Consider the following 27,249-nt stretch of genomic DNA (forward strand, 5'->3'; position numbering starts at 1 on the left):
CCATTGGCATTTCTCGGTTACCAGCTTGTTCTCCTTCAAGTCTGAGATATATGAGGCAAAAGGAAAACCCAGGGAACTCACCACCATAGCATCCCTCAGGCTGTGAAGTCCCTGGCCCGTCTGCCTTTTTCTCTCTCCCATGCAGCGTCATCTTTTTATGTATATGTGCAATCCGCCACATCTCTTACGCTCTCTTTCACATGTTCTGTCTTCAACTCTCTATAATATATAAACACACACACATATATAGTATCTAGGGTTTTTAGTTGTACTTAATGAGTGAAACAGGGAAAACTACTTATCCATCGTCCTGGAAGCAGAAGTCCACCTTGGCTTTAAGGGTAGTTTTTGTACATCAAATGGTACATTAGGTTGTTTTCATGCCCCCCATCCCCCAGCCTGTGCATATAGGACCCCATTGCTTCTGACCTTTGGAGTCTAGACACCGAGTTTCTTTGTGGGGAATTTTTCCTTTTTTTTTTTAAATTGCTTTTACAGCCTTTGTCTTTGGTCTGCAGTTTCACAATTACGTATTTATGTATGGATTCTTATTTATTCACATGATTCAATGTTATTTTTTATTCTAACAATCCTTTAATTTTCATTCAATAAAATTTTCACCCGTTAATTCTTTTAATGTTGTCTCTCTACCCCCATTCTCCTATTTCTTTTTTTAATTCCAAAATGCCTTTTAGACCCTTTCCTTCAATCCTCCCCATCTCTTAAGTTCTCTATCATATGTTCTATCTTGAACTCTCTATACTGGTGCCTGGTAATTTCCTCCAGTTTCTATTCTAATTCACTACTTCTCTCTTCAGTCTTGCCCACTTTGCTTTCTAACATATCCATTGAGTAATTTTAATTACTGTAATTTTTATTTGTAGATATTCTAGATTCTATTAATAGAAATCTATTAATTCTTTCAAGACATCCTATTCTTTTTTTTTTAGGATTCACTTCCTTTTTTATGGTATTGATCATATTGAAGATACTTTATCAGGTTGTTCTTTTTTGTGTGTTTTGCTTTGTTTTGAGACAAGGTCTTTGTCTCCCAAGCTGAAGTGTGGTGCCACTATCGTAGCTCACTGCATCCCCAAACTTCTGGTCTCGAGCAGTCCTCCTGCCTCAGGCTCCCCAGTAGCTGGGTCTACAGGTGCGAGTCTACAAGTGTGCACCACTGTGCCTAGCTAATTTTTTTTATTTTTTGTAGAACAAGGTCTTGCTGTGTTGCCCAGGCTGGTCTCAAACTCCCGGCCTCAAGCGACCCTCCTGCCTCAGCCTCTGAAATTGCTGGCATTACAGGTGTGAACCAGCACACCCAGCCTATCGAGTTGTTCTTTTATTGAAATCTTGAAGGACTAAAGTATAGTCTGGCTGATTCACTCCTGGTGGCTTGTTTCCTTGAGTGTTTTGTGGTCTTACGTTTATTTTTGAAGCAGCGGTGCGTGTGGGGATTGTGTGTGTTGGGTGAGGATATGTCCTTCCAGAGTGATCTGCATTTGCTTCTTCTGGGCATCTCAGTGATACTCCTTTCTAGAGCCACCTTTATTTTTGCTAATTTCCTAACTTGGGGGTTCATTGTCCACATGGTTATTTAAATTTGAATCCCAAGCCTACTTGTGGTACCAGCCCATAATTAATTTTCAAAGGGGAATGTTTATCCCATTCTGCTGAGAGAGCAGGCAGAGTCAGGGAAGATTCCTTGCCTGCCTGAGCTAGTGAGTGTGCTTTTGTTTTTCATCTCACCCTTTCACTTCTGGCCTAACCCTGAAGAAAACTCAGATTCAGTTCCGTACTCTCTCTGTCACGTTGACACCAGCTCTTGTCCCATCCCAAACAGACACTAAAGCCAATCTCAGTCTAGCAGCCCCCACCCAAGGCCCTCATTTCTTTTTTCAGTTTCTTCTCTGTTCTAAGCGTCTGAAGATTTCCTAAAAGCTCAGCTATGCATTTTTAAAGTATGATATACTTTATCTAGCATTTTTATGTATTAATATTTGATCCCAAAAGGTTTTCAAACCAAAAGATTTTATATTTACTCTAAATAATTATCTTTTTGTTTGCTTATTAGTTTTTATTTTTAATTATTATGGATATATAATAAGCAGTTGCACATATTTATGGGATACATGTGATATTTTGATACAAACATATAATGTGTAACATTTGAGCTACAACTGCAGTCTCCATCCCCTGGGCCATGGACTGGTACTGGAATGTGGCCTGTCACTAACCAGGCTACACAGCAGGAGGTGATTGGCTGGAGGAAGAGCCAGCAAAGCTCCATCTGTATTTGCAGCAGCCAACCATCACTGCCCAGTGCCCGCATCACCGCCTGAGCTCCATGACATATTTGTAAATATGGTAATTATATATCTTTTGTCCAGCAAGGTACAGTTCAATAGATATATTACCCTTTGGCTAGTTGAGACTATGATGCAAGCTGGATAGTAATAATAATAGAGTATATTTAAGCAAAATTACCATAGCAGAAAATGATGATTTTTTTTTTATGAGACAGAGTCTTGCTCTGTCACCCAGGCTAGAGTGCTGTAGCATCAGCCTAGCTCACAGCAACCTCAAACTCCTGGGCTTAAGAAATCTCCTGCCTCAGCCTCCCAGGAAGCTGGGACTACAGGCTTACACCAGGACACTTGGCTTATTTTTTCTATTTTTAGTAGAGATGGGGTCTCACTCTTGCTCAGGCTGGTCTCCAACTCTTGAGCTCAAGTGATCCTCCCACCTCAGCCTCCCAGAGTGCTAGGATTACAGGCATGAGCCACCACACCTGGCCTGGAACAAATATTTCTTAAAGTCCATGCTTAGCTATATGAATAGTTTAAGTTCCAGGATTACACGGATTTGTGAAATTCATTTTTCTGTGTACCTATGTACAGAAACATTTGAATCTTTAAACTGTGTTATACATTGTTCTTTTTCTCTCTTAAGACATGCTATTGCCTACATGTTGCCAGCTTCTTGACCTGGTTTTCTTCTTCTCTTTACAACTTATACAATGTATTGGGCTTTATTTCTTAAATAGAAGAGGGTCTTGAACAAAACTCAGAAATTCCAATATTTGGGCTGGGCACAGTGCCTCACGCCTGTAATCCTAACACTCTGGGAGGCTGAGGCGGGAGGATCGCTTGAGGTCAGGAGTTCGAGACCAGCCTGAGCAAGAGCTAGAACCCCATCTATACTAAAAATAGAAAGAAATTATCTGGACAGCTAAAAATATATATATAGAAAAAAATTAGCCAGGCATGGTGGCACATGCCTGTAGTCCCAGCTACTCAGGAGGCTGAGGCAGGAGGGTCGCTTAAGCCCAGGAGTTTGAGGTTGCTGTGACCTAGGCTGACACCACGGCACTCACTCTAGCTGGGCAACAGAGCGAGACTCTGTCTCAAAAAAAAAAAAAAAAAGAAATTCCAATATTCTTGTTAGTCTGACGAGCTTGACCATTTTCCCTTCAATTTCTTGGGTTGTAAAAGTACTCAATGAAAATGATTAAGCCTGGCATGCATTATTTATTTGTTTGTTTATTTTTATTATGGCAAAATATAGGTAACATAAAATATACATTTTATGTGTACAGTTCATTGGCATTAAGTACAGTCACATTGTTGTACAGATGTCACCACCATCCACCTCTAGAGCTTTTTCATCTTCCAAACTGCTGCTCATCCCCATTAGGCAGCAGTTTTCCACTCTCCCTCCTCCTGCTCCTGGCAACCACAGTTCTTCTTTGTGTCTCTGTGAGTTTGACTCTCATTTAAGTATTTGTCCTTTTGTGACTGGCTTATTTCACTTAGCACAGTGTCTTCAGGGTTCATCCATGTTGTAGCATGTGTCAGAATTTCTTTCCTTTTTAGGGCTGAATAATACTCTGTTGTGTGGATATACCACATTTTGTTTATCCATTCATCCTGCTGACATAATCCTAACAGCACTATTCTTTGAGTTCAATTGCCTGTAACCATCTGAATATCATGAGAAGTTGAATAGGGTTCACCTCTGAGTGATGATGAATATAGTTCTTAAGAAACAGGCAGGGCTCAGTGGCTTATGCCTGAAATCTCAGCACTTTGGGAGGCCAAGGCAGGAGGATTGCTTGAGGTCAGGAGTTCAAGAACAGCCTGAACATCATAGCAAGAGCCCACCCCCATCCCCTACAAAAAATAAAAAAAATATTAGCCAGGTGTGATGGCATGCACCTGTAATCCCAGCTTCTTAGGAGGCTGAGGCAGAAGGATCACTTGAACCCAGGAATTTGAGGTTGCAGTGAACCCACTGCATTCTAGCCTGGGCAGCAGAGCCAGACACTGTCCCAGAGTGACAGGGCTGGGCCAAATGTCAGGAAAGAAACAGACTATTGGAGCTTAATGTGGGGAGGGAAGGTAGCCAAGGTTAGGGAGTGTTTGATCTGGAAAAGGAGGAGCGAACAAGGGAGCCAGGACTACGGAGCAGGATGTTCCAGGCCACACAACGAGCTGGGCAGCAGTGGGGCTTGGTGGTGGTGAGTCAGGATCGTGGGTGAGGGCTGGGCTCGGCAGTGGAGTGAAAGGGAGAGGGAGTTGGTGTTCTCCTAAACACTTCGGTTACTGTGCTAAGCAGAACGCAAGTTCTTTGCTAACCAGAAAAAGTGAAGTGACTCACCAAGGAAGGTTAAGTCTCCAGTGGCCTGGCACAGTGGGCGGGGGGACAGCCTGAGCACAGGGCTGGCTTTGAGGACTTGGGCTGCCCTGGAGAAGGACTAAGGCCCGCGAGGCAGTGGGGTAGCTGCCAGGCGACCGCAGCGTGGGGGCAGAGGCCTGGCGGTGGTTGGGTGCGGAGGGTGCAGGTGACAGGGGAAGGCGTGCCTGGAGCAGGATGTGTGGGGTGTGAGGGATGGGACTTGGCCGGAGATCGAACGTGGAGGTGGACAAAAAGGAGTCGAGGATAAACGTGGGGGTGATTTGCTGTGGAGCCTGGGCGGGCAGTGATGCCCCTTCCTAGGCCAGCATGGGCCTGGAGGGAGGGACCAAAAGGAATTCTGTCTTGTAAATGTGAAGTCTGCCGTGTTTATCAGGCAGTCTCATGGCCGTGTGGGGGCATCAGTGGGGTCTTAGTGAAGCAGTCTGAGCTGGAGACAAAATTGGAGTCGAATGTCACCAGGAAAGAGAGGCCAGGACCCACGCAGTGGAGCTGCAGTCCCCACAGGGCAGATTGAGAGGGTCCGGCGCTGGGGTGGCGGTGGCCGGCAGGTGCGAGACCCGGAGATGGCGAGCCGCAAAGGCGGGGTGGACGAGGACAGGAGTGCCCACTAGTTTTGGGCACACGGAGCTGGGGGACCTCGGGAGGCTGCTGCGGAGAGTGTCAGAGACGGACCCAGGGGGGGCGCAGCAGAGAAGGCGGCGGAGGCAGGGCTGAGGACTGCGGGCGGCCGGAGGGAGAGTCGCCGACAGGACCGCCAGCATGTTTTTGGTTGGTGTTTTAGGATGGTAGGTGCCAGGGCCACCTCTATTTTGCTGATAGGAAAAAGATATAGCAAAGGGGGAGAGATGGGTAATGCGGGGAGAAAGCGTGTTACTGAGAGAGAACAGTCCCGCGAGTGTGCGCAGGGCACGGGGCTGGGGATCGGTCTCCTGTCTGGTGATGGGCAGCGGTGACCGTGGATCCTGGCCGGGAGACGAGGCGGTTCCCATCTGAGGACATCCCTGTTCCCTAGAAGAGGCGGAGGGGACTCTGGGGAGCCCGCCTGGGCTTGGCGGTGGCTCTTCTGCCTGCAGATGCCTCGCCCTCCTCAGGAGTCTCAGGGCGAGGTCCACTCGTGGCTGCTTTGGCCCTGAGAGAGCGTCCTCCTGTCCCAGGCCGGCCTCCCCACCTCCTGTCATTCCTGTGACCTGGTTTCAGACAGCACAGCTCCCCACACGTGTGTTCAGTGTCTTTCAAACGTTTCTATATTAGAACAACGTCTGCCCTGTGTTGTGGTTCACAAAGCAAACGTGGGTGTTTTTGTGGGAAGATGGTATTTAGTAGTGAGGGTCTCAGCTGGTTGGAAGTAAAGCCAGTGTCACTCTTCCAGGTCCGTGACAAGAAATTACTACAGAGGCGCAGCCGGGGTGCTCCTTGTCTGCGACATCACCAGGTGATGCCAGCTCCCAGGGTAGAGGAGGCCGCCCAGCACCGCGTCTGCAGCCCGGCCCTGGCAAGGCGCCCTGTGTGCTGTGTGTGCCGTGTGCTGTGGGTGCCCGGGCAGGCAGTGAGGCTGTCACCCAGGTGTCGGGCAGGCGGTGCGGCCGTCACCCAGGTGCCCGGGGCAGGCGGTGCAGCCGTCACCCAGGAAGCCCCTTACTTCCATCTGGATCTGAGAGGTCTTGGAACGAGCCCCCACCACTACTTTACCACGTAGAGAAACATGTTTACAAGGTTTTAGGTAGATAAAGCAATTTTTCATGTTTCATTACATTTCTTAACATGATGCCTGGACACTTTCCTCAAGGTTCACGAAGCTTTCTGTGTGGTGAGTTCTTAGAAGTGAGTTACTCTGGGTGGAGATTGCCTGGGTTCCAGTCCTGGTCCCGTTACCAGCTGGTAACAGGTGCTTCAGCCGCCTGGACCTTGGTTCCCTGGTCCGTAGATGAAGGTGATAATAATCATGTCATCCTCGTGAGGTTATTGGAGGTTTAAATTAAGTTAACGTGAAACATTTATATTGTAGCTATTAGCTACCTATGGCAATTTAAATGAAATTAAATAAAGTAAAAAATTTAGTTCCTCAGTTGCACTGGCCACGTTTCAAGTGCTCAGGGTCCACGTGTGGCTGGTGCCTGCTGTGTTGGACAGTGCAGGTTAGAGAACATTCCTGCCCTGAAGAAATTCCGTCAGATAACCCTGACCTCAGTGTTTGCCAGCACAGACCTAGAAAGGTGTCGTCTAAACGGTATCATCAGGGGTTCCTTCCAGGTGGGAACCAGTTCAGTGAGGAGACATCACCCGGCTGCTTCCCTGCTCCAGGCCATGTCCTCGGAGCTGGGTGCTCTACGAGAAGGCAGGCAGCTCCCGGCCCAGCCCGCGCTGCGCTTGCCCGGTGAGAGGCTCAGATGTGAAGTCATCAATCAGGGTATCAAAGTGTCATGGTCAGAAATTTGTCCTTAGACACATGAGAGCTGGAAACAGCAGGTTTGAGAGTGGGTCCTGGAGTCGGCAAGGTCCTGGCTTTACCACTGGCTGCTGTGTGACTTTAGGCAACTTAATTAATCTCTCTGGGCCTCAGGTTTCTCATGGAAAAGGGGGGGAAATAGCAGTCCATCACAGAGTCCTTATAAAGCGTCAGTGTGATAAATTCCTACAAAACAACCCTGCCAGCATGTTGCAGGGTTGACTCGGTGGCAGCCATCAGCTGTCATCTTGCTCACCAGTCAATGTCTGGACTGTGCCTGGCACATACTAAGAGCTCAACAGATATTCATAAAAAAAAGGAAGGAAATTCTGTTTCCTTTTGCTTGAGCAAACAAAAAACAACAAACTCTCTGGCTTATTGTCTCATTTTTCTGGAAACAAAATGAAAGAGACCCTGGGAGTGTGTCATGTACTTGGTGCATTCAGGTTATGTGAGTTACCTTAAAGGTGTTGTTGCCATTACCTCAAAACGTTGAAAAGCAGTGTGAGTAGTGAGAATGACTAGAAAGAGTTGCTAGCTTTATAAAATGCATGTATTATTTTCACAATCTTATATTACGCAGCCGAGAAACCTACAATGCGCTTACTAATTGGTTAACAGATGCCAGAACGCTAGCGAGTCAGAACATTGTGATCATCCTCTGTGGAAACAAGAAGGACCTGGATGCAGATCGCGAAGTTACGTTCATAGAAGCCTCCAGATTTGCTCAAGAAAATGGCAAGTGACCTTTTATCTCTTACTGTTTTTCAAATGGCAAATTTGGGGGGTAACAACATTTCTTTGAGTTTAAAACATCTATTGCAGTTTCAAGGTTATATTTAGGAAATGTAGAATTTGAGATTGTTTTTACTATAAATTTAGACTTATTTAGTGTATTTTCAGTATATTACATTCTGCCTACAAAAGTTACTATGATGATAAAAGCAAATCTATTAACATTCATATGACTTTTTAGTATTAGATCTTTGAATATTAGAGATCTTGGGTTAAAGTGAAATTTATTTATATATATGCGGGGGGGGGGGCAATGGACACACACACACACACACACACACACGTCTCTCTCTGTTGCCCAGGCTGGAGTGCAGTGGCGTAATCATAGCTCACTACAACCTCAAACTCCTGGGCTCAAGCAATCTTTCTGCCTCAGCCTCCTGAGTAGCTGGGACTACAGGCATGCGCCACCACACCTGGCTAGTTTTTTGTTTCTATTTTTAGTTGTTCAGCTTAATTTCTTTCTATTTTTAGTAGAGACGGGGTCTCACTCTTGCTCAGGCTGGTTTTGAACTCCTGAGCTCAAGCAATCCTCCCACCTCGGCCTCCCAGAGTGCTAGGATTACAGGTGTGAGCCACTGTGCCTGGCCAAAATTCAGACATTTTAAATAACTTTAAGTTTTAGAACCAATCAAGAACTACAATATCCTAATATCGGTGTTTGATGGGATTCTAGGACTACTGTATTACATTCTTGGAAACTGACTAGTTTCTTGCTAAGAAAATAAACATGAGAGAAACACATAAGCCAGAATCATGACAGTTTTCAAAGATCTGTTTAGAAATACAGAAGCTAAGAATGTTAAAAGCACAAAAGGAATTTTCATGTGACTGAAATGTCCACATCTTTACAAGTGAGGACACAAGAGGCTGGAGAGGTCGTGGTTTGCCTGGAGAGCAGCGAAACAGGCCTGTCTGAGGACTGGCAGTCCCTCTGCTGGGTAAAAGGAGCGCTCATTCCTATAGGCCTTTCCACGGGCAGAGTGACAAATTGTGATACAGTCCCCTAGAAAGTACAAAGACGTGTAGATTGTACTTGTGGTAACATACAGATTGTTTGAAGAAGGAAATTGCTGCTTTTGGCAGAGCCGTGCAGCCGGTGCCTTCTCCCGCTGGGCAGTCGTGCCGGCTGCAGAAGCCTCGTTGTTCCTTCCATCTCTCAAGTGGATTAAGTGCTAACACAAGATGGCAGCTGCTTTTCAGAAAAAGTTAGAATGCTTCTAACATCAACTGACACATATTGATTTTGTATTTACAGAATTACATAGTTTTATGTCATATTTTGTCTGCTGTTCTAAGAATGCTAAATGGGCTCCTAGTAAGTGAAAATTATGATTCATCTTCTAAATGTGGTGTTGTATTTTGTTTGATATCAATTTCAGAGCTGATGTTTTTGGAGACAAGTACGCTGATGAGAGAATGTGGAAGAGGCTTTTGTACAGTGTGCAAGAAAAATACTTAACAAAATTGAATAAGGTAAAAGCCTTTCCATTAATAAACTTTTCATCTGCGTGTTTTTACTCTCTAGCTCAGTAATATCACCTTTTAATATTTTCAGGAGCAATTTGGTCAAAGAATATTCTCTCTGCACCTGCCAACCTAAAACCGCCACTTACGGGTTTGCAGGTCACATCCCGTGGCTGCGGTGAAAGCTGCCCTTTGGCCAGGATGGTTTCCACAGCGATGAAAGGGACGGGAGACCAGCTCGACGGGGGGGGGGCAGTCAAGGTTTCAGCCAGTGTTTGCTCTTAGAGCCACAGTCTCCCTGGGCTCCTTCGCTTAAAGGAGGAGGAACAGGCCTTTGTCCACTCTCTGTCAGCAACATGCCGGTTCTGTTGGGCCTGGGCCACATGTAACGGCATGATGAGCGCATCCTGGAATGTTGGCAGTTGCAGATGGGGCGTCATGGAGCTGTGCAGTCAGGAGTCATTTTATTTCTGAAGCTAACTGAGCATGCCTCGATTGTAACATGCCTCGTTGTTATATTTGTTGCTTTGGTAAAAATAACTTGAAATAACTCTAATGTGGGCAACTGATGAAATACTATGTAGTTGTCCCTTACTAGAGTTTTTATTTAAATATTACCGAACATATTTGGGTATTCACTTTTTAATCATTCAAATATCTGAGTGCCTATTCTTTGCCAAGTGCTAGGATACAAAAATTAATCACAATTCTTGCCCTCAAGAAACCATCTTTCAAGGGAGACAATCAAAAGATAATGATAATCCTGTGAGGCTGATGCAGCGATTGAGAGATGCACAGGTCCCTGGCATAACAGAGAAGCGGGGCCTGCCCCACCCCGTGTCTCGGGGGGCCTCCAGGAGGAGGTGATGGCTGAGCTCAAACTTTCAAAGTATAAGTAAGAGTGAGCCAGCAAGGGAGTGAGGGGGAGGGAGTGGCAGGAGAGAAGGTTGAAGAAAGGCAGGAGCCAGCCAGTGGCCCTAATCGAGGATCTGGAACTTTTTCCTGTAGGTTACGGATTCTCAGTGCTGGCTGGGTGCTAGAGTCGCTGGGATGCATGGGAAACTGTAATCCCAGGCCCCACCTCTAGGGACGCCAACTTCACTGGGCTGAAGTGTGGTTTAAGCATCAGGCTTTTTACATGTTCTCTCCTGTGATTCTAATGCTCGGCCAAGACTGAGAATCACTTCAGTGGCGGGGTGGGGTCAGCTGGTGAGTGACGTGGTCAGGTTGTGACTTGACATCAGTCATGTAGCAGGTGGTTATGTTGAGGACAGATTGAAGGGAGGATAAGGCTAGGGGCCAGGATATCAGTTAAGGCATTTTTGAGTAATGCGAGTAAAAAATGACTGATTAAAGCTCAACAGGGGCCGGGCGTGGTGGCTCATGCCTGTAATCCCAGCACTCTGGGAGGCCAAGGCGGGAGGATCATTTGAGCTCAGGAGTTCGAGACCGGCCTGAGGAAGAGTGAGACCCCGTCTCTACTAAAAAAAAAAAAAAATAGAAATTAGCTGAACAACTAAAAATATAGAGAAAAAAAGATTAGCAGGGCATGATGGCGCATGCCTGTAGTCCCAGGAGTTTGAGGTCGCTGTGAGCTAGGCTGACGCCACGGCACTCTAGCCCGGGCAACAGAGCGAGACTCTGCCTCAAAAAAAAAAAAAAAAAAACAGGGAGGAGGCGTCCCTGCCGTCTTCATTGCGGGCCCAGCCTGCTGGGAGGGTCTCCACAGGAAGAAACGTAACTAGACAAAAGAAAGTTCATGTCAAGAAGGCACAGCAACTAGGCACACGATGCCCCAGATATAAACCTACCTTTGCAGACATTTCAGAAAAACTGCTGCACATTCAGCAAACATGTTGCAGGATCCATTGAAGAGCCGCCTGGGGCCGTGGGGTCACCCAGGGTTATGGGTCCCTGTGTGCTGTGTGTACTGCCTGCACCTGACAGGGTGTCTGGGGGGATCTCTTCCTCCTTAGCTCCTCACTTGTCAGTGCACTTTGCACTGCCCTGTGACCTCTGTCTCTCTCTCTGTCTTTGTCTCTCTCTGTCTGTCACCCCCATGGCCAAGGCAGCCGAGCTGTGCCCAAAGCAGAGGAGGGGGTGTCCTGCCTCCTTTGCGAAGGGAGGCCACACGCCATTGGACCCCCCCTTGTGCTTCCCATCAGGCCCCACGGGGTGCTCAGGGGTCTCACCCCTCCTGCCTTCATCTTTGGTTCTTCCTCTCCCCAGTGGGCCCAGTGAGCTGCAGGAGGATGCAGGGACTGCAGGGCTGTCACAGGCACTGACGGAGCAGGGTTTCCCTCCTGGTGGTGCTGACCTGTCTGACTGCCGAGAGCCGATCAGAAGCGCCGCCTCCCTGTCTGCCGAGCCTGAGGTCCAGTCTGTTCTGGATGGAGCAGGTGAGTCCTCCCGTGATGAAGCTGGTCAGTCTCACTGGCATCCCAGGTGGCCTCACTGTGCTCAGTCCTCTGCCTGGGCTGAGCAATGTCCCTGCAGGCTGACTCAGGAGACCCTGTTGGTTCCCGTCAGGTGCTTGGGCAGAGTTTCCTGCACAGAGGGGAGGTGGGTCTGAGAGCTTTGCCGTCTTCCCAGCACCTGGCCGTGTCTCTGCCAGCCTGGCCCCCACTGCCCTGTGCAGGCCGCAGATGCACAGGCAGGTCCCAGCCCCTGCAGCATGTGCACAGCAGGGTCTGCCCGAGTCTCCCCTGTGAGTGGCATCTCATGTCCCCTGCATGTCCTGGGCGGGGCCTCCACTCTGCAGGTGGAGCTGCAGCTCCATGAGACCCATTGGCAATCAACCAGGGGCTCCAAGGTCCTTGTCTCTCCCGCCCTGTCCCCAGGGTCTCTGCTCTCACCTTGGCTGTCCTGGGGCCCTTGGAAAGCTCCAGGCTCAGTCGCACAACCACCCCGCCAGGCCTGGGCTCCCGTGAGGAGGACGGGAGATGCTCAGACACAGGTCTCAGAAGGGAGCTGAGTGTGGGAGGGGACGGCCCTGCCAGGCATCACTAATCACGGGCCAGGAGAGGCCAGTTCTCCTCTGCAGTGGGGTCACAATCACAGAAGGCCACCTCCTGCGTGGCCTCCCTGCGATAGTGTGAACCGTGTGTGTGTGCAGTGCCCAGCCGGGCCCGGCAGCGGTGGCACAGGCGGTCTGCCCCGCCCACCCTCCCCCTGCAGGGAGAGCCCCGGCAGACACAGCACGAATGTCACCTAAATGACACGTGGATGTTTTAGCAAGGATTTTCTCCACGTAGCCATGCAACACCAGGCACGGAAGTCGGGAGTGTGACGGACGCTGTCCCTCGCCCTGTGCTGGGACAGCATCTCCGTCTCCGCAGCGTGGGTTGCGCAGGCTCCGCCCGGAGGGAGGAGGCTCTGGGCAGCAGCAGGAACGTGCCACATGCCCAGCCGTGCTGTAACCGTCCGCTGTGGGACCAGGCTGGGGAGACCTGGCTCTGCAGCCATTCAGGGGAGGGCGGGAAGAGGGTCCACGCAGCTCAGGGCCACCAGCAAGACCAGGCTGCGTGGACAGCCCCTCGGTCTGCGTCTGCAGTGGTGCAAATGGAACATCCCCGCGGGAGGACAAGACTCCCCGGGGCAAGGGTGGGTTAGGGACACCTGTCTAACAGTCTATGGAGGAGGGTCCGGAATCCGTGAGGGCCACACGGCTGGACACAGGAGAAACCTGACAATGATCACCCTTGACATTCGACACCATAGTGTGGTGACGCCCAGCTCAAATATTTGAATGACCTAAGGGAGCCGAGGGGAGATGAGCTTTGTGACAATCATGAGGCTAAATAAGTAAAAACGTGAAGGAGCCTTCAGGGCGTCAGGAGTTGGCCACATTCCCAGGAAGGTTCCAGACCACCACGACCGTGCAGGGAGGGAAAGGCAGGTGGGGAGGGAGTGAGTTCACCTCCAGGGACAGTAGAGAAGGGACCAGGTGACGTGCTGGGTCCTGGGGGAGATTCCTGCCTCAGTGCCCTTCAGTCCTGCTGAGTGTGCGACGCTCGTCCCTGGGCTTCACAGTTCCTTCCACAGACAGGCGTGTTGGGGGGAGATGTTTCCCCAGGAGCCCAGCAGGAACTCTCACCAGCTCTTAGTGAGTGTCCCACTGGAATGATGGTTCGCGGTGGCAAACTGTGCCTTCAGTCACTATGGGGGCCACCAGGCCGAGGGAGGAGCCTGTGCACAAAGACCTGGATGCTGGAAGGTCCCTGGTGCAGGGCTGGGGGGGACAGCCTGACCCCAGGGGACGATCTGCACAAGGACAATTTGGGGGGAAGTGATGTTGGGTGAGAATGTTGGGCCACAGTGAGCAGGACCACAAGGTGGGGGGGGGTGACGTGCGTCGTGTCGTGGGCCGTGGAGAGGAAGGTCTTGGAGGCAGAGCAGGACGTGGTGAGAGGACTGTGGGGGCTGAGCCCGGTGAGGGACTGACAGTGTGGAGGTGGCAGCATCAGGGTCCCAGTCGGGAGGACACTGGGGAATCCAGGCGGTGATGATGAGAGTCTGACACAGTGTGAGCTCTCAGGAAGGTGACACAGAACACTTGGGGGTATCTAAGTTTGAGTGTCTTCCCCTTTTGCCAGCAGAACCAGGGAGCCCCTCGGCTTCTTGCCATTTTCTCATGAAGCCACCAGAGGGCAGTGTGGGACTGCTTATGACAATGCCATTGTTCCACTTCAATACTTTTTTTACAGGTTAGCATTCAGAATGACTTCTACTGTCTTAGAGAATTTTTTAAAAAATGTTTACTTGCTATTATGCTTTAAATCATTTGGAAATAATGAAAACTTCGTAGAAGAAACAAATATAAGTTTATCCCACTGACTGGAAGATCTCTTTACACATGTAGACATGTAAAATTATCAATCAATGAGTCAAGGTGGATCTTAACCAAACAAAATATTAAAAATTAACTGAATATGGATAAAATAATTAAATTTAAGAACTAAAACTAAAGGTCTTAGAAGAAAATGTAGGGGGAAATCTTTATGACCTTGGATTTGACAGTTTTGTAAACATGTCACCAAAAGCTTTAGCAGTAAAAGAAGAAAGAAAAAAACAGATAAATGGGGCGCCAACAAAATTAAAAACTTTACTGTCTCAAAAGACATTCACAAGAGATTGTAAAGACAGCTCATGGGATAGCAGAAAATACTGGCAAATGATAAACCTATTAAGGATTTTATACCCAGAAAATATAATGAACTCTTATAATTCAAGTACAGAAACACAAACATCCAACTAAAATGGGCAAAGGAATTATATAGACATTTCTCCAAACAAGATACATGAATTGCAAAGAAGCACATGGTAGATGGTCAACAGCATTAGATATAAGGGAAACGTGGAAGAACCCAACAATGAGACCCCAGTCCATACCACTAGGACGGCTATAATTAAACAGCATCAATAGTTGCGTGAGTGCTTGATTGAGGTCAAAGCCTGGATGAATCCTCTGTGACGTGGGGCTTTGCCTCTGGGCTCTTGGCTCTGCACATATTTCATCTTCATTGGAATCATTACTTTTCTCTTTCTTCTCACACTCATTGCTTCTTCCTCTTCCTCCTCACGACAGCACCTTCCCTTAATGGCTTGGGACATGCTTCCCACCCAAATTGGTCTCACACTGACCATGGCATGGTTCCCACTGTCTCCCGTGGGGGCTGCCCTCGTGGTCTCAGGCTCCTCGGGGTCCTCTGTGCTGAGCTGACTTCTGCCAGTCCCGACTGCTTTCACCTCACCTGGATGGTTTAAGGGAAAGTCCAGGACTGCAGAGAACCAGAACCAATCTCTGCCCGGGCTATCTCCAAGGGGGAGAAAATCAGAGGGATGTTTCTAAAACAATGACCCACATGAGAGCTAAGGTTCCCCAGCAATTAAATCAGAGGGAGAAACCTAAAGGAGAATGGAGGAGCTGAAAGCCAGGCTGGGGAAGTGGGGTTCCCACTTGTGTCCCCTACCAGGTGGGACACCTTATGTGGAAAAGGGGACAGTTCCCAAAGGAAGGCCACCATGGACATGGGACGTGGTCTGCTCTAGCTGAGTTGTTCCTGTGGCTATCAGAGTTCTGGGGACCTTTTCCCAGGATGTGCATTTAATGGTGGCCTTTTTTCTTACGTGAGAATCTCTAGGGATATTTCTCTGAAATAGATTCCTGGGCCTTATCTCCAGAGATGTTTTAACAAGTGTCCCAGTGACTCACATGCATGTTCTTTAGCTCTGTGTCTAGTAAAGTCCGGGATGCCTTTCAGATTCATGTTATTCTATTTAACCATCCCAAACCCTAGTGGTGACTGCTGCCCTATTTTCCACATGAGGATTATAGCCTCAAAGAGGGTAGAGAAATTCTCCTTTGAAGCATCCCTGGCCTGCGAGAAGCTGCATTTGAATCTCAGATCTGCTGAGCCGACGCTGTGCTGTTGTTGCTTCCGCACTGACCCAGGATGGAATTTGGCTGGGACGGTGGTTGGGATGAGAAGTCTTTGGTAAAAGTGAATGACTCTTAGTGAGGGGGAATGATTCACTTGATTAGTACTGACTGTTTACCGTAGCAGGTGCTTGTGGGGACACTGGAGACCTGTCATCACCAGGGCGGACAGAGTCCCTGGTCTGCTGAAGATCATCTTCCTACTGAAGAGATTATAGATAATCACCTAATATACTTCTTTTGTGATTCTGTTACATATAATTTATCCTTTGTGTTTCTTTGTCACCTGAGACCAGTCATTGATTGAAAACTGAGTATAAATAATAGAACTGGATCAGGCATAGTGGATCCAGCCTGTAATTTCAGCACTTTGGGAGGTCTAGGAGACAGATCACTTGAGGCCAAGAGTTCAAGACCAGCCTGGGCAACATAATACCACAGCATTTCTACAAATAATATTAACAATAATAATAATAAATGAGCTCTGGGTACTGGTGGGCACCCGTTGTCATAACTACTCAGGAAGCTGATGCAGGAGGATCCCTTGAGCCCAGGAGTCTGGGGCTGCCGTGAGCTGTGTTCATGGCCCTGCACGCCAGCCTGGACGACACAGCAAGACCCTCTTCTTAAAGAACAAAATATAGGGCTAAGAACTATAGAACTGTGATAAAAGATATGTCCCAGGATGGAGACATCTGAGATGTTTTAACAGTGGAAATAGCCATGTTGGATCCCAAATCCCAGAAACAGAGATGTGAGTTCCTGGTGGTAGAGCTCGGTGCTTTGGACAGGGAAGCTGAGGCCCAGGCTTGTGAGGTGGCCCTGCTGCCAGCAAGGGGTGAGGGAGCTGGGGAGAATCTCTTAGTCCTTCTGGGCCTCAGTTTCCCCATCAGGAAGTGAAGGTTCCAACTGCACCTCTCCCAGGGACCTTCCTGCCGGGTTTGCTCTGAGTCTCTGTGGGCAAAGCTGTGGTAAAGGTGCCCTGCGACCCGCAGTGGAGACCTGACCTTGGTCCCTACTGTGACTATCTCCTGCAGGGCCCTGAGCTGAGGCCACACCCTGAGAACTCAGAACTGAGGGAGCAGATGGAGGAAGGGGAGCCGGCAGGTTGGGGGATGAGAATGACCGAAACAAGGACACGGGAACGGTGGTGCAGGTGGACACACACGGGGTGAGAATGAGGACAAATTGGGTTTAGAGATCAGGAGTCACTGAGAGACGCCTGTCATCACCCAAACCCTCCAGGGCCAGCCTGGACAGAGCAGTGGGGATGGGAGAGGAGCTCAGGGCACTGGAGTCCTAGGCACCTGGCCAAGGACACCCACAGGCTGGACTCAGAGCTGGTTCACACTGAGGGAAGCACCAACCCCAAGAGGAGGAAGAAGTGACCGTGAGACCCTGCCCAGCTCCAGCAGCCTCGTCCTTGGGGCTGCCCTGGCAGTGGACGCCCTCCAGGTCAGGGTGGGCTGAGCAGGAGAAGGGTGGACATGCTGCTCTAGGCCAGTGACCCGGGGACAGGGGACCCTTGCACATGAAGTAGTGACACTTGGCTATTCTCTGTGCCTTTCAGTTGAGAAAGGTCTGGTGGCAGCCCAGGGAACGGGCGGAGAGGTCACAGACACGTCATCCCCATGACGCAGTGAACAGGAAGGGAATTCCTGAGAGCAGTCCCGGTGTCACCAGACCCCCACAGGGGACTGTCCCTGAGTTCTGATACTGTAGGGCAGGGGTCTCTCTACAGAAGGAGACGTGCAGCTCCCTGGCAGGAAGGAGGGTGTCTCTCACAGAACACTCAGGGAAGGAGTGTAGACGGGGTGCTGGAGTCAGAAACCACTTTTATTCAGTCACTGACGACCACTGCGGGGAGCCCCCTGGTGCCGGGCCTGAGTGGGAACCGTGAACACGGAGTTGGTGAAACTGTCCCAGCATCCACGGAGCTCTCAGACCGGTAGGCCGTGCATCGCGGCAAGTGTGGTCACGGTGAGGGAGGGTCCCATGGGGTGTGGGGGTGACCTCAGTGGCTGTCCTGGTCCCCCTTCTGTTTGTTTCCAACAGCTGGTGGGCCCTGGGTGACAACACTCCTGACCTCCCGGGACACCACCAGCATCTGCCTCCAGGTCGTGTCAAGGTCAACAGAGCCAAGGTCTCCAGGGGGAGCTGCTGACTCCGTCATGGCCACCTGGAGACACCATGAGGCCAGTTTAGTGGGACCCTTAAGTCCATGTCTGCCAGAAAGGTGACGCTGGTCCCTGTTCTGGTGGATAATTACATGTTTCCATACCTTCCTAATCTCCCATCGCATCAAAATTAATTAAACGATGACTCTATTTTTAGAATTTCAATAGCTCATAATTTACTCTCAGATCTCGCAGTAAAGAACGAGTGTGGAGGGAATAAAGCTGCTTCCGTGTTTGCAGGGGACACGCAGGGACTGGGGCTGGACTGGCTTTCTGCATTCACAGGCTCGGGGAACATCGTGACTCTTGTGCTCAGAGACACAGAAATGTCCCACACCCTTGTTTCACTGTCTGTCCACCCTGTCCCTGTCTGAAAAATCCGACATCTGTGCTCACCTAGGGACGCTGAGCTAAGTCAGTTGAGCTCAGCGAGGGCAGTTCCTGATCCCTGTGGGTAGTGTCCTGTGCTCGTCACACTGGGGGGCAGAGGACAGGAGCTCCGGTCCCCACTGAAAGGAGCTGAGAGTTGTCTGCTCTGAATTCAGCCAGGGGTGTGTGTAGGTGGGGAATCAACAGCTCACCCCCTCGCTCCCCTGCTGATGAGGAAGAGGATGATGAGGAGCAGTGACGGCCCTGGGCTTTATGCACCTCCTCCTGATTCATGCCCACAGCATGTGGAGAACGTCCTGCAGGGAGGGTCCAAGCTTCCTTTGTCACAGTTGACTGTCACACATCCTCAGCATGGGTCCTCTCCATGTGTGTACGTCACAGATCATATCTAGATTGTAGCAGTAAGAAGAGAAGCAGCGCAGTGACGGACTGGAAATCCTTGCACGATGTCTGGTCAGGCAACGGGTCTCTACAAAGGTCAAGAACCTGCTCAGAAAGTGACGCTTTGCGGAACACACGGATGAGCCGGGTCCAGTGTCCTGTGGTGGGAGACACCTGACTGCATCTCGCAGCACCTGGTGACTTCAGGAGCAAAAACACTCTCCACTTGCCCCAAATGGTGGCCCTGTACACCAGATCAGAAGGTCTTTAATGCAGCAAATAAGCTGGGAAAATGGCTCTGCTTCTACGGCCAAGGAATGACATGGGTCTCCTGGGGATGACACAGCAGGAAGCAGATGGAACTTAGCACAGTGGCCACAATACAGCACATGAACTGGCTGCCTGCTGTGGAGCTGTGAGTGAGCTGCTTAGAGAAACAGAAATATTATCTTTTCAAAAACTGTGTTTGGTTGAAATGGGGACCCAGTGGCCACTGGGGCTTAACATACATCTCATAACTGACATCATCCACAGTGTAGTGTGGGGGTGTTTTAGGGTGGAGGGAGACACTGTCAAACGTGGCCGAGCAGTCCTCCTTCCTTCACTCTGACATGAACGCTCGGGGCCCACGATGACATGAGTTCCTCCCTCAACTCAGGCAGGTCCAGCAGGTGAACTGCAGAGACCTGGGCCACAGGGCGTCTCCCAGGTGTCAGGCTCACCAGACCTGGGTGGGACTGGAAGCCAAGAATGTGAGGAGGTGGCGCAGGGGTCCCTCTCCCCTGCCTGCCTGTCCCTCTCAGCTCAGCCTCACCTGCTGTGTCCCTAAACCACATTGCATGTGGGCACCATGGAGGCTCATCACCCCAGCCAGAGTCATGACCTTGACCTTCCCATGTTCAGTTAGTGGAACACAACCACAGCTCAACCGTTTCAGGTCAACACACAGAGCTACAGAACAAGGTTTCATAAAGGTGCTCTGGATCCTTGTCCTGTGCAGCATGTGAATGAAATGACCAAAAATGTAAAACCTGCCATGAGGTTGACAAGTCTTTTCAATAGAGATGGTCACGTCATGTATTCAAGCACCTGCACATGAACTAGTTTAATCACTGTGATGGCTGGGAAAGGGAACACAAGGAAGTAGAAAGAAATCCATTAGCAGCAAATATGAAGTTTAATGTTCAGTGAGAGGAAGTAACAACCCAAAGCACCCCACACACGGGAGGACATAGGTGGTGGGAGGTCACACGTGACGCAGGTACAAGGAGAGACACAGCCCCCTGTGAGACGACTGAAGCCAACGTAACCCTGGAATGCAGCAGGGACACTCAGACAGGACAGAATTTTGTTCTATACTTTCTAATGGATTTGGAGGGATGGGAGAAGATGCAAAGAAGAAAGTCACGAGAGATTTACATTTTTACATCGCAAAAGTTTGACGTTATTTAATTTAGGAAAAGTCGTAAGATCTGTTTTCATGGTAAAGAAATGGTTGGGTGACTACACAACCATGAAGGAAATAAAACTGGGGGGGAAACTGTTCCTACCTAGATATTTCCATACAGACATGGGAATGGACAAGAGGAAACGTGCTGAGATTTACTGAGAAATGAAGGGGTCTGTGGCATGAGCACGTGTCTACACCACTCTGGAGCATGGCTGCTCAGGGGGTGTCCCCATCAGTGGTGTCCCCTTTAGGCCAGACCACCTGGCTTGTGCATCGGCATGGCCCAGGCACCTGGGGGGCAGGGCTCCTAACATTCCGTGCACCCGCACAGAATTCTGTTATGGCGACTGAAGACCATTACGTGGCTTGCTGAGCTCCACTGGCTCACTTTTCTTGGGCTCTGAGCTATAGTCAGTGACTTCAGCTCTGAGCTCCGGTGTCCTGAGCCTGATTGACTACAAAGTGAAGGACTGTTGAGTGCTGTGGGGTGTGGATCACGTTTTTCCAATAGTAAGTGAAGAAGTCCAGTGTTGGTCCTCCCTCAGTCCTGATGAAACCTATTGGATTTGATTTGTTGTTCACCCACCGTGTGTTTGGGTTTCTTCTCCCCAGTCCCAGGCTGTGCCTCTCCTGCCACAGCGGCCAGCATGGCAGGGTCCCTCTGCTCTCTGTCCAGGCAGAGGGCACAGATGGACATCTGGGAACAAAACAGGGAACTGCGCTCCCAGCTGGTGGAGGCTAAACAGCAGGTTCTGGACCTCAGGGAGAAACTGAACATTTCCGAATCAACTGCTTTCTCCCTGGCCAACCAGCTGCAGAAATACAGTAAGTTCTGTAGGTTCACCATGTTCAGTGACAGATGGTTGTGTGTATTCTCTCTGAGGAAATAAAGTTTCTAGACTTGGTGCTTCTCTTCCCTTTATCAAAATAAATTTCATCCTGCTATATTCCCAAGAAGGGAAAAGGGGGTATTTTAACCCTGTTTTTCTGAGGATGGAGAAACTGAGGCACACAGAGTTTGGCCATGATTCCAGGTGAGGAGTAGGGTGGGGCATGAGGTAAAATTTCAGTTATTTATTTCTGCAGCTTCCAAGGAAGTGCCTGTGATTTGGGCACAAGCTACACCTGTTTTTCTTAGGAGCCTGTGTACTGCACAAAATCCTGCAGTCACATAACGTCACTGTGGTTGTAATTTCTGGGACTGATGAGCTTCCGTTCAATTGTGGTGAGGCCCAACAGGAAAGCACTGAGCTGCCCCCTGGGGAAGGTTGGGATGGACACAGCCCCTGCTTCAGAGGAGCTTCCAGAGGAGCGTGCTCCTAATGGCAGTTGTGACAATCCTTAGTGACCCTGTCCAGGGGGCTGACCCTGGTGGGAGAGAAGCTCTGCATCCTGGGACACCAGTTCTACTTTGAGTCCAAGAAAGTGATTTGAAACTTAGCTGGAAGGTAGATGGTGCTTCTGGTTATGTCAGGGACACTTTCCCACCTCTGTGTGTCCCCTGAGCTGGGGAACCTTCAGGGACACAGGACAGCCAGCAGGTGCACGTGGACCATGATGGCCTGATCTAGCAGATGTTGGCCCACGTGTGAACAAGGGACGAGGAGGACAGCAGCAGCCCCTGTGACAAGCAAAGCAGTGTGTGGGATGGGCCCCCACCCCCACCCCAGTGCGCCTGGCCACTGCCAGCCCTTGTCCTGCCCAGAAAGAGAAGCCTGAGCGACTGAGGGGTCCTGGGAGCAGGGCACGCGCACAGCAGCAGGATTGGAAGGAACCTCGCAACTCTGAGGCTGAGCTTGCATCCTTTTCCTCCAAATTATTTTCCAATAAATGAGAGGATTATTTTTAATCAAAAGGAATTAAAGAGAAGATTAAAAATTGAAGCCTGTTATGGAGGTGAAGAGATGAGTTCTGGGAAAGGACAAACTGTGTTTTATTAACACCTTTCCATCTAATCATAACATAAGCATGTGAAATACTGTGAAGAGGAAGAACATGGAAGAAGGCTGAAGACCACGTGTACAGCAGGGACCCTGGGAATGTCTCCAGGCACCAATGCAAGTTGTTTGTCTATGGTGTGCCTCAGTTTCCTCCTCTGTTTACATGGTGCTATTGTATCACCTATTAATTGGAGTTGCAATGATACATTCATTAATTCCTGTGTCGCTTTTACAGCAGAGCCTGACAAGAGGAGCCACTGTGAGCTCGCAGGTCTCTCACTTCCAGTGTGACCCGAGCCTCACTAGCGTGTGGGAATTTTCTCTCGGGTCCTCGGGAAATGCCTGGTGTCTCCCACAGGCGCATCCGGATGCGATTTCCACCTGTGAGAGGCTGGTGCACTCTTTGCATTCCCAGCACGAGGGACCCACAAATCGTGGGGTCCTCAGGGCCTTCCTAGCTGTGCAGGTGTCACTGCATCGTGCCCAGTTCAGTGATTTCCGTCACAGGCTGCAGCTTGGTCACGAGGCCCGTGATCAGAGTCAGACCTTGGGGGAGAGAACTCTGACTGTCCTAAATCCCAATTCGATTTTTGCCAAGTACCTTTATGTGCCTTTCAGCTTCTCCTTCCTCATCTTGCAATAGGAATTCTCAATGCCATGGAGACGGGAGGGTGAGAATTAAAGGTGTAGAAATCCCCACATAAGACCTGGGACTGCGGACACTTTGGTCCCTTGGAGGGACCCTGCCACCTCCCCTGTGGGCAGTGGCCACAGCTTCCCACTGAGGCCAGCGTGTGTATCTTTCTCAGAGTGTGGCAAGTTCAGGGATGTCCTGGAGTCCGTGCTGGGGGTGAGGCTGGACTTCTGGGAGGAGGAGTGGGCAGAGATGCCGACCCTGGAGGACGAGCTCAGGTAAGGCTGCTGTGTGTGGGGCAGACAGGGGGACGTGTGAGTCTCTGATGTGGGCAGCTCAGCTGGGACATCTAAGAGCCCACCTTGCCAGGGCAATGGCAGGAATGCACGAGGCCGGCATGTTTTTCACAGATATTAATAAAACAAGATGAAAACAAAACTAAGGATGTATTCTGGCCCACAACTGTGACTCAGAGCCAGGTTTTCTCCTTCCAAACAAGAAGTTGTTAGGGTGAAAGTCACGTAACATAAAGGTAACCAAAGGACAGTGACAACTCAGCAGCATTGAGTGTAGTCACACTGCGCATTCAGGTGATGGAAACACTAAAAGCCCCGACTCCACACTGTGCGATATATCCCTGTGACAACACTGCACTTGGACCCGTCACAGACATACAATTAAAACTTTACAGTGTTGTGCAGTCATCGTCCCATTCACTCTGAATCACACTCACCCTGACTGAATGTGGCTTCTGAGACTGTTACCCAAAGAACATTGTCCCCTTGGCCTGGTTATCCTCTGTCTTTCATGCTTTCAACTGGCCCCAGCTGGAGCTGGCACATTGCTTCCTGTGGCTGCGTGTCCAGTCACAGCAGAACGTGCTGGGTGTGTCTTCACGTGGAAAAGGCCTTGGCCACAGTGAGGGACTGAGGGACACCGTTGTGAAGCCGATTCAGGAAGACACCTGGCTCCTCTACAGAAGGAAACAGGAAGGGAGCATCAAGGATCTCACAGGGACACTCTGTGATGCACGGGAGGCTTTCCCTGCACATTCTTCTCTCTCTTTGCCACAAGCAGGTCACCAAATACGTGCTAGAATTGCACTTGGAAGGCTTCCTGGGGACACCTTCACAGAACTGTCTGCTACTGTGCATATACTCTATTGTCAACTGTGCCTTTTCATATTTGCTTTTGTTCCCACCATAGGGAAGCCAACAGGCTCATTGACCAGCAGGCCCGAGAGCTGACCCGATTGAGGCAGGTGTTGCGAGAGGGGAGAGATGGCTCATTTCTCCTCAAGCAGCACCTGCAGGCCATCCTCCTCCAGGACAATCCTGACAGCTGCCAGGGCCAGGACCTCCGTGAGCACCTGACAGAGGGGCACAGGCTGGCAGAGCACCTCGCCCGCACGCTCAGCCCAGGTGAGTGGCCACAGGCCCTCAGGACTCTGAGCTGCTCCCAGGTGCCAGCTCGCAAGACACTCCACTCACAATGTGGCTCTTCACCCAGCTGTCCTGGTTTGCACATCACATTTATGGCCAAGACAGGATCAGGGCTGGCCAGCGGGAGCAGAGGACAGAATACTCAGGGTGGAGGTCCCAATGTCCCCACTCTGTCCTTCCTCCTGATGCACCGTGGCCTTGAACTTATCAATTCTTTTTTCATGGGTTTTGCTTTTGTGTGTTGTGTCCAAGGACCCAAATCTAGGTGACCAATCCCAAGGATTTGTTCTGTAAAATTGCATTCAGTCAAAAGGCCACACTCAAGGATCTGGAAAGACACATGTGGCCCCAAGGTTCCCCACTCCTCAGTGGACCTTATACATATGTAATTAGCTTCATACTTAAGAATGTCTTTTTTGAGCTACCTTAAATCGCATTGTGTATTAATTTGAAATTCCAGCTCTTCATTGCTGATATTTAACTCATCAATTGATTGCATATATTAGCTCTGTATCCTGCAACCTTGCTACCAATGGCTTATTCATTCCAGAAGCATTTTGTTGGTGCCCTCATTGCTAATTCTTTGGGATTTTTTAATATAGACATTAGCTTTTATTTCCTTTCTTTGTCTTATTGAAACAATTAGACCTTCCAGTGTGATGCTCAGTAGGAGTACACTTCTGAGGGTTTGGGCACTTCTGTGACTGCAACTGCCTATTGTTTTATTTCTCAAATTTCTGCAGACTCATACTCCAGCAATTGGTCAATTATGCTTTAGGTTTTCTTACCATAGAAACGGTCCACATGTAGAGATATCTGCTGGTGTTTGTAGGGGTAGTGTGGAGCTACTCAATGTCTGACTGGACATTTCTGAATTTCTATGCAGAAAACCACAAAGATCAGGAGGAGGAGAAGGAAGAAGAACCACCAGCCCCCAGGTAGCAATGAGCAAGCACGGCCTGGAGGAGGGTGGGTAAAATATGGGAGGGCCCAGTTGCACTGGTCAAGGTGTCAAAGTAGCCACAAATTTCACAGCAAAGGTGCGTGAAAACTGTTTGTTCTTTGATGACATTCTCACAACCAGTGAAAAATTCCTTCCATTAACAAGGTTGTTCACTGTCTTCAAAGCATTTCCCATTAACTAGGAGAAAAAGTCAGTCTTAAGAATTTCTACAATCACAGATTCTACCTGTTCTCCCTCCCATGGCTGAACTCAGTATGAGATGCCCATCTGCTTTCTGTGTGGTTGGCCTTCAAATGTTGGAAGTGACTCCGTAGCAGGGGATATGAGCAGACTGAAATATTTGCACCATGTCACCGTATTGCTAGACAGGGTCCTAGAAGGCACAAGAGCTCCTGACCTACACTGTCAGGAGCCTGTGCCCACTGTGCTGCTGCGGGAACAGTCAACACGGTCCACGCAGGAGGCTGAGCCACTGCGTGGTTCTCTGTGTGTGCTGTCTGCCAACACGGTACCAAGGGGACAGTGTCCCCTTCCTCACCATCTCCTTACGTGGCCAGTGCACAGAGCACTTGCTCCTCTCTCACTCCTGCCCTCGAGGCTCCCACATTCTTCCTTTATCATAACAGGATAGCTTTCTTTCTCTTCAAAATGAAAGCCCCTTGCACTCTGTGGCCAGTCCTTCATGCCTGTCACCAGCACCGCCTTGGATCTGGTGTCCAGTCCCTCTTGGTTTGGTCCTATTCTTTATCCCACGAGGTTGAGCAGTGTGGAGCAGGAGGAGAAGGTGAATGGAGTCCTGCAGAGCCAGTTGGGTGAAGGCCACCTGACTTCTGCCAGTCACCGTGACCTGTGTGACACCGACCAGCCTCCCTGCACCGGTGCCATCCTGTTTGATGAGCAGGGAGTCTCCAGGGCACTGGATGCAGCTAGTGAGTGCTCTGTTATAAGGGAACGACTCCACATTGTCCTGTGGGTAGGCTCCGTGCCTGCTGGGCTCCATGGCAGGTTCAGGGTGGTGAACACAGGGCTCACAGAGTAGGGAGACTGAAGAAATTGTGACAAACCACAGCCACCACTGACGCATGTGCACACAGGTGTCTGCAGGAGTCCATTCTTTGCAGATGGGATGTCTGTTGTCTCCTGCAATGTCCTTTCTAAATGCTGATCTGAACAGCGTACTCTGAGCATTAGTGACTGTCTGACTGGGTGGATATTCTTGCCTATGTCTTTGGAGATAGTGTTGACTCCTCAACTCTAGACCATGGTCTCTCTCTTCTCTATGTTGACCTGTCCTTGATAAATGGCCGTCTATCCACCAGAATACAAACACCTCTTGAATGAGTCTGGAATTATCCCTGAAAACAGGGCAGGGCCCTTGACACCCTCCGTATCCTTGAATGAAAAGTATCCTGTTCTCTAAGTAGCAGCAAAGATCTTTCCTATTTGAGGGTATGGAGATTGCACCCATCACCTGATCTCAGTGGATCATCCCATCTGTACCCATAGCAACCACAGCAGCTGATGGACTAAAGACGGCATCTTGTAGCCACATGTCTAGAGCCACTAGGCAGGCTCTTCCTGTTCACTGGGAAAATATGTTTCATTGTTTGCCCAGACACAGGACAGAGGACAGTGTGACACTAATGGACCAATTCAGGGACAGTCTGCCCAGGGACTCAGAACAGGAAGCCTAGCCGCTTCTCAGAAGACATAGCCTGAGGCCTTCTGGAATATTCTCCAGGGAAAACTGATCTCACACCAGCAGTACTTTCCTCCATGCATTACACAGGCCCCTGGGTTTGTGTTGACCATGAGGCAAGTACCTGTGGTGACTGGTCCTGTCTGACTGTATTTGCAGCAACTCGAGGTGACAGCAACACACAGGAAGGACAAGAGCCCATGGAGACCGGGTGAGTGTGACAGTCATGAGCTATGAGCGCCACAGCACCCCCTGGAGATCTCGCTCCAGGGAGCAGCAGAGGGTGCAGCCTAGATCCCCTCACCCGGCCTGCCTGGCAAGATGCGTCTG

The 27,249-nt window shown here is 49.8% G+C and overlaps 1 protein-coding gene and 1 long non-coding RNA gene across 13 annotated transcripts in view; both read left to right on the forward strand.

Moving 5' to 3' along the window:
- The window catches only part of LOC123629960, a 32,688-nt gene extending 24,811 nt beyond the window's left edge, over positions 1–7,877 (forward strand). For 2 of the 3 annotated variants that reach the window (XR_006732459.1, XR_006732460.1), the window contains one exon: positions 7,725–7,877. This is a non-coding gene — a long non-coding RNA (uncharacterized LOC123629960). The remainder of the gene's footprint in view (positions 1–7,724) is intronic. The other variant, XR_006732458.1, reaches the window with a different exon arrangement.
- Positions 7,878–9,321: 1,444 nt separating this feature from the next.
- Positions 9,322–25,403, forward strand: LOC123629958 (putative neuroblastoma breakpoint family member 5). 10 transcript variants are annotated; one of them, XM_045539309.1, is made up of 6 exons: positions 9,322–9,412; positions 11,633–11,802; positions 20,853–21,065; positions 22,990–23,092; positions 24,021–24,235; positions 25,143–25,403. In XM_045539309.1, the coding sequence occupies exons 3-6, from the start codon at positions 20,888–20,890 to the stop codon at positions 25,196–25,198; spliced, it is 552 nt and encodes a 183-aa protein (XP_045395265.1). In that variant the 5' UTR covers positions 9,322–9,412; positions 11,633–11,802; positions 20,853–20,887; the 3' UTR covers positions 25,199–25,403. The 10 variants fall into 10 exon arrangements, 1 of the variants encoding a protein (XP_045395265.1); XR_006732452.1 differs by lacking the exons at positions 20,853–21,065; positions 24,021–24,235; positions 25,143–25,403 and adding exons at positions 16,880–17,013; positions 17,898–18,078 and having other exon boundaries at positions 22,990–24,012; XR_006732451.1 differs by lacking the exons at positions 20,853–21,065; positions 22,990–23,092; positions 24,021–24,235; positions 25,143–25,403 and adding exons at positions 16,880–17,013; positions 17,413–17,871.
- Positions 25,404–27,249: the final 1,846 nt, after the last annotated feature.

Source organism: Lemur catta, unplaced genomic scaffold (genome assembly GCF_020740605.2).
Source record: "Lemur catta isolate mLemCat1 unplaced genomic scaffold, mLemCat1.pri scaffold_65_ctg1, whole genome shotgun sequence".
Classification (NCBI taxonomy): Eukaryota; Metazoa; Chordata; class Mammalia; order Primates; family Lemuridae; genus Lemur; species Lemur catta.